The following is a 12,896-nucleotide window of genomic DNA, read 5'->3' as shown; positions in this document are numbered from 1 at the left end:
GTCCCAAATACATGGGTTTGTATTACTAGTTCTCAAGATAGTGCTTAGCTATGTGTTATTACATAGGTGATCTTCTTAGTAGAAAAACTGTCTTTGTCATCTAGGGTGCTCTATGTAGTTCCTAGCATCCTTTTTTTACTAGTAATTTCAGAATACAAATTGCTTTTGTGAATTAAGTGTGAAAAATATGACAATATCATTCCCATAATTCTTTTATTTAAAGTATCAGTCTCTCTAAAAAAGAAATTATGTAATTGCACCAAGGTTTGAAATTCAGTACTACTTTAATTTTGTCGGGTTTTATTTAGTGAGATTGCTGAGATAACTGTCCCTTGCCTAGCTTCCATAGAGAAACTAGACTTTGGGTCCCAACTGATGGGCTTGTTCTAACATGAAGATAAATAGATTGGGGAGCAATTGTTAGTAGCTGTTACACTTCATTTTACTAACTGAATGTCAAGAGCTGTAATTGCTAAATTGGATTACACGACCTCTCAGAAAAGTATTTTAAAACAGAGTTTTTATTAAAGAACCCATATGCTGAGTGTGCTGTTATACCAAATATAACAGTTCTGGTATAACAGCTTTGCTGCAAGGGTTGTTTTCTATAATGCTTTTATATTACTAAAATTAATTTTCCACAGTTTGTTAGAGATTTTAAAAAAGATAGCTGTCAAGTCACTACAGAGAATAAGACATTTCTTAGAGAGTAGCATTTTTTCTGCTTAGCTTCAAAACTAAGGCTGATCTTTAGGAACTGCTATCTGAAAATCTTTTTCTATGGTTCAAATTGCCATGCCTTTAGAGGCACTGATGAGTATTTAGCTTGTCTGAAATCAGAAGATTGCTTATTATATAAGGAGTGCAGGATATATATTTTTTTTAAATTTAATCCAAATTTGAGCATGACTTTCAGGGAAAATTCTGATTCAGTGTGGATTTTTAAGAGAAATCAAATATAAATATGCATCACTGCTGGAAAATTTGCTTTGTGCATGAGATGCACGCTTTGTTTGTGTTTAATTACAGTATTTTGCGTTAAAATATGTGTTGCTAGTAGCGTACAAATTAATCTTTCTTTTTATATCCATTCTGTTTTTCCATAAAAGGAAATTGTTTGTACTGAGGAAGAATTTGTTCCTTTGAAGTGTGCATGATTCTATGTGAGCCAAACTAGACAAATATTTTAGAAGATGTGCAGATAACTAAACATTGCCCTAATGGCTTTTCTTTTGCCTAGAAAATCCAATTTTCTTGCTTGTTGATGATGGTGAAACTTGCTGTTTCTCTTTTGATTTTTGGGGGCTTTTGTAAGTTACTGTAATATTTTGAAAATGCTAAATACTTTCAAGTGTGTTGGTGGTAAGGCTGAATTGATTCTTTGTGTGTCTTACTAATATTAGCATATTTTAGGGATAGAGTTCTGAGATTTTTAGTTGCTCCTCAGATTCTCTAACACCTTGTAGAAGACAATGATTACTAACAAGGATGAAGAGACAGTGGGGAAACTGGTGTCTTTTGAAGCACCTACTTTATAGGTATTTCATTTCTGGAGTAATTTTTGAGTTCAAGCATTTCAAAGTTGATCATGAAGGATTACTCATCGTGAATTGCTTGTATAACCGATTTCCCATGTCTCCTTTTGCAAATCATTTGCCTCTTTATGCTATAATGACACTGCTTTGATTTTCTTTTGTTCACTACAGTATTTGTCTCCAAAGTCTTAAAAGTTCTTTGGTGCTTAAAAGCAGTACTATATACATATCTATGTGTATATATGTGCATGAATCTTAGGGATTGTTTAAAAATTAACAATTTCACTTGACATGAAGATCCTGCATCACATAACTCAAGCAGTTAGGTAAATTCCTCCATAAGGTCAAAACTTTCACTTAATAGCTCTTAAAAGTCGAGTCTTCTACTGAGTGCACTTGTGTGTTGTGGGCCTTGATTTAGATGGTTATAATACATCCCCTGACTTCGCATATGGATGCCAGGGGATTTTATATTTGAAGCTTCTGTATTTGTCATTTCTGAAAACACTACTACACCTCTTTGTAGGACTTTTAAGCTTTCTGAAGATACTTTCAGGCTACCAGCATCAGTAATCTGATTTGAAAATGTGAATTATTCTCAGTAATGTTGTATATCCAAGAGCAGCTAAAAGAGAAGTGGGACAGAGGGATTTCGGGAACTGAAGCTGGGAGAGGGTGTTGGCTTTTGGGAATTACAATTGGGATTGGAATGTCTGTCTTCTGTTTTGGAAAACTGAGTTCTACTGCAGCTCAAATTAGTTTGCATAGAATTCCTTTAAAGTAATCCTTTTCATTTTGTGGTTATTACTGAGCCATAAAAAGTATGTATCAAGACTGCCATGACTGATGAGTCTTTGACTCTGCTGTGTAACTCAAAGCAGTAATGTTTCAATTCTTTTTCATCTGTAGAAAAGAACAGTTTAATGCCTTGTTGTTTAACTGTTTTCAATTCTTTGGATTATTTTTAAGATATTGTTCATGAAAATTTGAAAATGGGGTCGGATGGGGAAAGTGACCAAGCTTCTGGAACGTCATCTGATGAAGTTCAGTCTCCCACAGGAGTTTGTCTCAGAAACCGGATACACAGACGAATCTCAATGGAGGTAATTCACTTTCCATATAGAGATCATTTAAATTGAACTCAAGAGAGTTGGGGGTTGCTTTAATTGTATGTTGTAACTGGTTGTCTTCTCAATTAACTGTAACCAACCATTCTGCCATATATTTAATGCAGAGAGCATTATTTTAATACTACTTAAATTTGTCTCCATTTGTCACACAGAACGATGGTTATCTTGCACTTGTTTTTGAGTTGTTAATTTTGAAAATCTAAATGTGTTTTGAAACTTGAATTTTTGGGAGGAGTTTCTTAAGTGTAGCATTTGAATAGCTTTCTGTTGCATTGTGTGCAAGCCACTGAATGTATTCAAGCAGATACATGGTTTAGACATTTTTTACTTAACACTGTTTTCTAGTCTTTGCAAAACTAATGCTACAGCAGCAGCGATGGTCCTGACTGCTTCAGCCTTTTCCGCTCTTCCTGTTTTTTTTCATGAACGGAACTTTACAGGATGGTAAACAAAAGGAGGAAAAGTACCTTTTGAATAACTGTGCACATAATTTCCTTTATTTATGAGTCTCATTATGAATACTAGCCACCCTTGTGCTTGCTTTGTTGTCATTTCCCTTGGTGAACTAAAACAGAACACTTCCCTTTTTCTAGAGTGTATAAAAGATACAGTTAAAATGATGTCTTTCTTACAGAAGCACGTAGAATTTTGTAGTTGCTGCTTTATGATGTACATAACAATAAGCATAGCTGTAAGATTTTGAATCTTCATTCAAGGCCTCATATCAAATACTGGATTGGGAAACTGGTTTGGATAAGATGCAGTAGGGCGTACATGCCAAAATTATTTTTTTTTTGTGAGGCATTCTGTTATGCTCGGAATTCCAAGACTCCAAGCATATAGTGCAGATACGGTTTCAAAAATGTGTGAATTAGCTGTACTAATTATTTAGATAGTTTCTTGCACCTGGGAGGTTTTGTATTCAAATTCTTAAATTTCTATGTTATTTGATCTAAGAACTTTGTTCTCCTGACTTTGCTTGCTTGAAGTTTATTTGGGAGAACAAAGGTGGGTTTATTGGTTTATGCAGGATACTCAAATTAGGGGAAAAAAGTCATTGTGAAAACCTGCTTATCAGAATGTATGCTGGAGAAACTAAAAATCAAGGAAATTATTTAAAAGGATTATTTCCTTTTTGTTCATTGTCTGTTTCGTCTCCATTTTGAAATGCATATTTAGAACAGGAAAGAAACAAAGAAGTTAATGATTCATAATAAAATTAACAAACTGAAATGGAAATCTGTCAAGTCTTTCAAAGAAGGCTAAGAACCATTAAAGGATTCTCTTTTGTATTGGAATTCAAGAACTCCAAAAGCAATTACTAAAGAACTCAGGAATAGTAAAGGTCAGGAAATTCCTGTGTAATTTTTCAGAAGGTTGTTTTGTTTCCAAATAAAGGCATCTTTTCATTTGCATCTTTAATTTTAAAACAGGTTTAATATTGCTTTGGGAAGCTTTTAAGTTTTGTTTATGCAATGCTAATTTTCTCACTTTCCTTCAGATTCCAAATGCTTGCTTCTGACTGTTGAAATTAGCATTATTTCTTCATTGACTTGTTTAGTTAATGAGAAAACAAATGGTTTTTTGGCATCTATTCATGTATATTCTGTGAGAATTGTAATGTTTCCCTCAAATCACCATAGTATTGATACAGTGACTTTTCCAGTAAGACTCCATGCTGATGTGTGCAGACCGCCTCAGGTCTGAATTTTAAGAATGAGAGATGTTTTTGGCAGACTTAAGTTTACTTTTTGCAAGTACTTTGTAGCAGATTAGGTTAGACTTGTACCTGTTTGTGTATTCCAGAGGGAGGAAAATACAACAATCTCATAGTTTTGATTCGAATACCTTTCTAATGATAATCTTTTCAGTCAATTTTTTCATTTCCTAAGTGAAAAACGCTTTAAGTGATTACATTGTCTGCCTGTCTTTTCCTCCTTCTGTTTATCCCATGAGTCATTTTTTGTCAATTTTGACAGATGGCTAGAAATCTCAGATTCTAATTCTCTATTAATTTCTGTGAAAAAAGCTCTGCATAGGGAGACAATTGCTAATGTATTATTCACTCCTAGTAAAAAACCACAATATCCACCTATGAGTTGAGTTGCAAGATAAAGTCCACAGAAGACCCAGTTTTACTCATTTTGCTCTTTGTGGAATGGTATCGCTTGCTTCCTTGACATTTGAGGGAACAAAAGCAAGATTTCTTTCCTCTTGTGAAGAGTTGTGCCTCTATGCCTTGTGGGATTTCTGCCATGGAAATGGCTGATTCAATAGTAGCAATGTGATTATAGAAAGAGAAAGAAACAATCTATGTTGTGAAGTATGTTTCTGTTATTTCAGTTTTGTTTTGATGGCTGATGGGGATCTGTTGTCTGCAGACATGGGGTAGCCTGAGGACATACTTCGTTTATAGCCATTTAGGATGAGTTATAGCTGTGTGCTATACATCACAGGTTGGAATAAATTAGTACATGTGTGACAGAATAGTTTTGCTGTAGTCTGCTGAAGTCATTAGCCTCAGCTGAAATGCATTGTAGAATGTATTTGATTAAACATACACAGTTGATAAAGCAATATTCCTCGTTTCTCCTCACTAAGATGAATGTGCCTGTCACACTATGGCTGTGTTCTTTCTTGTGTTTAGCTTGACCAATATTAGCTGTATTTATCGTGGTTTTGTACATAGTTTCTTGGTTATGTATGTTTGGTTCTTTCTGCTGAGTTGACAGAAGTCCTAATTAATTTTGAAGGTAACTAATCAGATAAAGTTGAAACCTTGACATGGTCCTTTTTATTATAGGAATTTTTTATATATAACCAAACTTTTTATGCTGAGCTTGAACTTCCTCTAAAACTCTGAAAACTGGCAACCCAACCAGGTTCTATTAAATGCTTGCTAAAAAAATGCATACTGTACTCAAAGTGCTAATTAGCAAAAAAACCCAAAAACTTGTTATTCTTGTCATATTTTGTCCATTAGAATACATTCTCATTATGTGTTATGTATTACAATACATTCTAATACAATGTATTCATTAGAATTCATTCTCATTTTTAGTGGCCATCCCCACTGCAGTTAAATAATGAATAGCTACAAATAAAATGTTGTCAAAGAGAAGACATTTTCTCTGCTGCAGAATATATGAAAGATTCTGTTGGGAAATAAAACTTGATCTTTCTAAAATTTTCATATAGAGAAATACAAAATAGACAGTGGAGAGAGAAATGAAAAAACGTGTTTGTTATAGCAGAATCTCCATAGCAATAGAAAGCTGAAATTTCATAACCTTAAATTATCCTGCTTTAGATAGAAGATCGTCATACAGAAATGTAAGCTAAATATGAAACATTTGAGATATGAAGTGGTGATAATGCAATGAGAAAGAATCCTGCTCTGCAGTGAAAAGTCTGCTGGGGTGAAAACTTTCCATGCACAGTAGCAGCCATGGAAATACCAGCTTTTTCATTCTGTGATATCCACCCCCACCTCCATTCCCCCATCAGTTATAATTTAGGCCAGCATGACAGGGAGATGATAATGTGGTTGCTTCTCAATTTGACAACGCTGCAGTTGTGGTTCGAGATTAGGGGTTTTTTTAATGATTGATTGTTCCTTGTTATCATGTGCTTAGGAGACAAAGAGAAAATACCAGTCTCATTGTGTTGCCTAGATAAAGTTTATTTTGCTTGTAATCCACAGGCTACAAATTGTCAGTAAAGCAGTTGCTTTTGCTTTTTCTTTCTCCTTCCTTCCACTCGTTCAGACAGGAACCGTTCTGACAGTAAGTGTGAGCATCTATTGTGTGAGGAGTTTGGCTTCAAACAGCTGTTAGGTTTTGATTCAAATGTCTTCTACTCTCATGCTAATATTAATGATTATTTAATAAATCAGTGAAATGTTTATCACACAAAACAGATGGATGGAATAATTTTCTCAAGTGTCAGCGATAGAGCTTAAGAGTGTCTGCACATATATCTCTATTTTAAGTGCAGGTGCTTTCGTCATGCAAAGAGAAACACCTCCAGATCATGGAACTATAGCTTAAAGCATTTTCAGTTTGATTTTTGCTGGAAAAGAAGTAAAGCATTACTATAAATAAAGAAGTAATGCATTAATATAAATTCATGTTACAAGCTATACGTGTTCACTGGGGGCCCTGTGCCCATGCACTGGATAGTGAGTGCATCATTAAGGGCTGTGGTGGATAAAAAATAAGGAGAAACATTCTGTGCAAATTGAAACATCTGATTCCCCTTCCCAGAAGTCCAAGGTCTGTTAGCTGTCTTAGCATGAGAACTGGCAGAGGGCCATAACCCACTGTTCACCAGCCTGTTTCCCAGATATTTTATCCTGAGAAACAGTTCTTATCCATCTGACTGTCACATTAGTGACAGAAGTGTGTTCCAGATCAGACTGCTCCTACCACACTGCTATAGGGTATAATTCTCCCCTGGGAGGATTAGCTGCAGAGTTGGTCCTTGTAGCCAAACAGTAGAAAATACGAAGGCTGCAAATTGATGCTGTGGACAGGTGTGCGTTGTGATGGTTACCTTCCAAAAGTAAGAATGAAAATGAGAAATAAGTTTTTTGTGAGCTTCATTCTTCACCAGAGTGTAACTGCTTACGGGGTCTTGACATACAGCCTGAATAACTCAGCATGCTGTTGGTCCACCTGGACAAGTGTACCTTCTCCTAAGAAAAATACACAAAATTAATTGATGTTTCAGCTGATAAAAGTGTTAAGAATTTGTTCATAGGCTTCAGATTAGAATGTGGTTCATAGCTCCCCATTCTCATATGCAAATAGGGCACTCTCACCTCTGTTCAATTGTTTTAATGCTTGAACAGCAGATTGGATACTGATCCAGGCTTTTGGTCATGGGCAGTACAGTATTTTCTTCTGCCCTTAGTGTTGGAAGCAGGAAGCCACTTTATCCAAGATAGCCTGAACATTCTGCCATAGGTATCTTGCCATCCAGGAGGCTTCCTATATACCAAACAGGCATTACTGCGTGGGGCCTTTTCTGTGCAAAGTTTCTTCCTTCCCCATTCCTTCTGTGCTTGGCAGCTACAAAACTCCCTCTGCCATATTTACTGGATTTTGTCTAATTTGCTTCTCTCTGACTCCTGAGAAAGCAATAGCTTTTTTCTGATTATCAGTTCTATGAATATAAGCACATGATTGCCTACCAGAAGACTTCAGTACTAGACAGAAAAAAAATTTGAAGCTGAATATAATCAAGACTTCTTTTGATTTTCAGTGGTCACTGTACTATCTCCATTCAGTCATGTTTGTCTCATTTTTCTCAACTTTTTTCAAGGTTGCACAAGAAAACGTGTTACAGTTTTTATAAACTCCCACTTTCACATTTCCATGACCCTTGGTGATTTCAAAAGCTCCCTTCTAAAAGCCCAAGTGCATATTCTAAATTGGTAGTATGGTTTTGATTAAACTGATGGATCCTTTTTTGATCTATTTGATTGGCAGACTCATTTCTTCTACAGAATACTGACACTGTAACAGGAATTTCAGCTTAGATAACAGATGAATTTAACGTGCCTTTTACTAGACCTTTTTAATGGTTAACTGCCTTTGTTATCAGCAGTTAACACTTTTTTTGCCCTTCTGTTGGGAACCTTTGTCATTCTGGTGCTAAAGTTCTTGCATTCCACTTGCAGATGCTCCTTTAGAAAAGTTACTGCGCTAGGCAATTTTCTTTCTGTAAGAATGGAATATATGCTGCTTTGGTTTTGTGTCTTGATGACTTGGATTCCATTTAAGTTCCATTTGGGAGTAGTCTAGTATCACACTGGATGTGTTCAGTCATCTACAAAACACATCTCTTGTAATCACAGAAATGCATCAGAGAAGTCAGTAACGGGTTGCAGTTTCATACCCTGTACTCCAACCACGATTTTGTCCAGGAAGGTCAGATTTCCCATTTTCATATTCATGAAGTTAGTTTATTTTTAATTACCCACGTTTTTCATGGGACTTACCTTTTGATACTTAAAACGTTATTGATGATATAAATGCTAGCGTTAGTAATTAATATTACACAGAACTGTTTTAGAGGTCCAAGTTTGTGTGTCTGCAGTAGTGTGTTCTGTTTCTCTTTTTCCTTTCTCTTGGCCTCATTTTTCTTACAAGCTGGTAACCTACACTACCTTTTTTCTTTCGGGGCAGTTTATCTTGCTACTATGTTACAGAAACTGAATGAAAGCATACAGAAATCGATGTTTTAAAATCAGAAAGGTGTAGTAGTAAGTGAGGCAGAGCTTGCTTTATTAGCTTCTGTTCCTGCCCAGCACCTACCACTGCGTCAAATAGCCACAGACCCTGAATTTCAGCAGGGTTTATATTGAGGCTAGTGCTACAGAGTGATATCTTGATAGGTGATAATTTAGCAGGGAAACAAAATCAGATGTGTTTTTATGGTTGTTATTATTTTTCATATTCTTCCTCATATTCTCTAAGTTCACTTCCTGGCAGGCTTTCTGATGCAATAAAATTATAACAAAACAAAATAAAACTCAAACAAACAAAACAAAACAAAAAAATACCAACCAAAAAAAGCCGGAAGAATTTTCAAGTGTTTCTGGTATAATCTGTCACAAATTCCCCATGTATTTATATATTTGCTGAAAGGAAAGTTAATGTCTCACATTTGATTTTCATTTCTTCTTTCTCATATTTTTCAAAACTGATTTTATGACACGTGTATTTGTTTTGTTTTGGTTTCATTGGTTGTGAATAGAAGCTCCTGGAATGCAGTTTGTGAACACTGTGTTTGTGCTGAACAGTCTAAACCTTTCTCTTTAAAACTATTGGGAGAGATTAAGTAAATAAAATAACAGCCTGTGGTTTAAAAAAAAAAATGTGTGAAAGAGCAGCTTTTTTTCAGCTAGTTGGTAGCCTAAGCAGCATGTCCATGAAATGAAAATTCTCACTGGAAGTATTTTGAAAAAGGAAGTGTTCAGATTTCATATTTTTTGGCCTGTAATTCTAATTTTGTGCCTTCAAAAATACTAATTGTTGCAAATACTGCTGAAAAGATGCTTAGCACATTTCCTAAGGTTTTCAGGGTGCTAAAGTAAATAAAAACAGAGATATCTGCTTACAGTGCTGGTTTCTATGCTTTTAATTTTTGTATTATTAGTATTAATACCACATTTATGAGGGCCATACCTACTGTAGATATTGGCAATAACGTTCTTCAGCTACTGGCAGTAAAATCCTTGCTTTGTTGGTCCATGATAGTAGATGTGCTGGGAAAATGTGAAACCTAGTCCCAAACCAGAGATTTAACCCTAGAATTTGTAATGATAATATTTCACTGATAACACTTGGCTGCTTGTCTTTGCCTGGCATTTCAAACTCCAGTGTGACAAACTGTGTTTATGTTGGGCAGGAGCCTGAGAACCTGCATTGTCTGTGGTCAGTGGTATTTCTTCTGAGTCTGAAATGACCTGTGGGTTCAATCTCATGATAAAATCCCTGAAAGTGCTTTCTGCACTCCATTAGCATATTTGGAAAAAAACCTTTTGATTTAATTGATGAGTGATTTCCACCGTATTTAGAGTCGATTCTGTCCCAAATATAAAAAAGCCCCTTGATTCAGTACTCAAAATGGGTGCTTTCTTAAATTGTGTTGCCTTTCAACAGACTGGCTGAAAACCAGCACGGATTTGTGGTGTGAGATCTAGCAGTGATCCTTTGTATATGGATCTTAAGATTGTATTTTCATTATTGCTGCTAACAGAAGCGATTCTTTGATGACTCTCCTCAAATTTAGCAGAATAGTAATTGAATAATTGTGATTTAATGTTTTCAGTAAAATAGTAACAATAACAACATTGAAGTATAAAGGAAAAATGTGATATTCAGACATAAACTATACTGCTAAGGCAGAAAAAAGTGCACTTTATGCATCATAATGAAATTATAGCTAAGCCCATCAGTTGTGTGGGAAAATGATGATGGTTTTATATACATATAAGGAAGACTGGTATAGATAACTCATCCCAGGTTTTAAAATAGTCGTTTTGGTTACAGTAATTGAAGCTTATTTATAAAAGTATAAAAATAGTGTGCTGCAAGAATGCTGTAGGTTTATTTTGGTGCATATGTATGCTAGTGTTTTTCTTCAAGACCTTGAACGTCTACAGAGCTGCAATCAAATAACAAGTTTTTACAAATATATTCTATGGTTTGGGGTTGGTTTGGGGTTTTTTTTAATATATTTACTTTTGCCTCTAGCAGTCTTGTTGTATGTCATAATTCTGTAGAGAATCCAGTTGGCTTCAACTGTGATAACTGTCATTTCACAAAAATGCACTGAAATTTGATAAGGCAACCTTCAGAAAAAAACTCCACATGGTATCTGATACTAAAATGATACAGTAAGTACATGCTTAAAAGTTGTGTATTGGAATGTTTAAATTCTTACTGGCACAAGCTAATGTCTTAAAATTAATTTGTTTGCTTTGTGTGTCGTGAGGTAGCACATAAAACACTTTCTTAGTTAAAATATGCAAGGAGAGAATAGTCGTAATATAGTAAATATTCGGTTGGTTTTGGAGGTACTTTTACAGTAAGCATGTAATGAAATTTAATTGTGTTACATAGAGGGTTATGTGATTTTAGATGTCACTAAGCATTCTCCAGTGAACAAAAGCACAGTGACTTACTAGTGAACAGCCTGTGGTTGCAGCTGAGATGTCTCACTGGTGCTCACTAAAGCTGGTGAGAAGGCTAATTCAGACCAGTGCTTACACAAGAGCATTTTCATTTGATCCATAGTGGATTGTTTGGGCTGTCTGTAGACTGAGAAGAACAATTCTTTTTCCTTTGTGAGTCTGTAACAAAGTTTCATGGATGGAATTTAGCAGAATCAACTCTTTTAAAAGAAACTAAAATTCAAGGGAGAGGTGACCAGCGGTTGTCTGCTGCCATATAGTAAATACATACCTTAAATGGTGGTTGATCTGGAAATGTAACTCATCAATAAACGTAATGGGCAAAGCAATGAGGATTGGTATATAATGATGCAGCTTGGCAGTGTCATTTGTGTCATCCACCGACAGAGACAGCTTTCTACTCCCCTTGGCTCCTAACCTAATTAATTCCTTTGTTTGGAATGGGTGGTTATCAGACTTTCTTACACCCAGCCCTTTCTTTTCCAAAAGCAATGGGAACATCTGACCACAGGCAATGAAATACAGGCTTTGGAGATACTCAGCTGTTACCTTTGCTAAATGAAACATTCAGTAAGAATGAACTGAGGCTGATATTTATCAGGGTTTTCCCTTCAAGTTTTTCTGGAAAGAGGCACAAATCTTCCTTCTCTTGCTGCAGTTGCAGTTACGAGTGTGGTAGCAGCCTGAAATGGCCTATCAGTTCAAAGATTAGCAGCACTTGTTTGTAGTCCAGTAGGTACAAGATGGATTTACTGTTGGAGCAAGAAAGGAGCACTGAGCAAATTGGCACATTTGTTACAGGTTAAAAATAAAAGTAGTCTGGTTTTTGCTTTTTGTAGCGTAGTTAAAACTGGACTTGGAAGACCTCAGCAATCCTTCCCTGGGGCAATTTTCTTGTACTTTTTGTGTTTAATGATGTTTTTTTTTCAGTTTCGTCAGAAATATTAGTGTTTGTTGTTTAAATGTTCTATGTAAGTCAAAGACGTAATGACTTGAGTTGACAGAAGACAGACTAAAAAATGTGAATGTTTCAAGTTGCTTCTTTTTAGAGCAGTTTTAACATGTAGAGTTCAAGCCTTGTCTGTCCTGAGTTAGAATAATCTTTGTCAACTTCAGTGAAATTAACTGAAGTGTGTAGTGCATCTTGGCCAAAAAAAAAGATAAGTTAAGGAAATCCGTAAGGTTTTTTTTGTCATAATGCTTAATTTAAAGTGGGCAATGTTAACAATATTCTTTTCACAAATAAAAATAGATTTATTCTGTAAAACAATATACTTTTTTGACAGGGTTGAAGAGGAGTGAAAATCACTTGTTGGTCAGGAATGAGACTTCCTGAGAAGTGTCACAATGTGGCACTATGTAGTATTAAGTGAGTCAAGTCAGGCAATTATAAAAGGGAATAGCTAGCAAGTTTGTATTATGGAGATGGGAAATGAGAACAAGATAGGTAGCTACGGAAAAAGTTGACTGTCAGAGATGAAAAACAAAATGTGGTAACAAAATTCTAGTCTTAAAGTCTTGTGAATG

General features: G+C 35.4%; 1 protein-coding gene across 2 annotated transcripts in view; it reads left to right on the top strand.

Moving 5' to 3' along the window:
- The window catches only part of CDK17 (cyclin dependent kinase 17), a 91,859-nt gene that overhangs the window by 54,429 nt on the left and 24,534 nt on the right, over nt 1-12,896 (top strand). For both annotated transcript variants that reach the window (XM_014889501.2, XM_088165081.1), the window contains one exon: nt 2,505-2,638. In XM_014889501.2, coding sequence (XP_014744987.1) covers nt 2,505-2,638 — 134 coding nt within the window. The remainder of the gene's footprint in view (nt 1-2,504; nt 2,639-12,896) is intronic.

The sequence above is a fragment of the Sturnus vulgaris genome, chromosome 5 (genome assembly GCF_052056855.1).
Source record: "Sturnus vulgaris isolate bStuVul1 chromosome 5, bStuVul1.hap1, whole genome shotgun sequence".
NCBI lineage: Eukaryota > Metazoa > Chordata > Aves > Passeriformes > Sturnidae > Sturnus > Sturnus vulgaris.
This window is presented reverse-complemented; position numbering and strand designations above follow the sequence as displayed.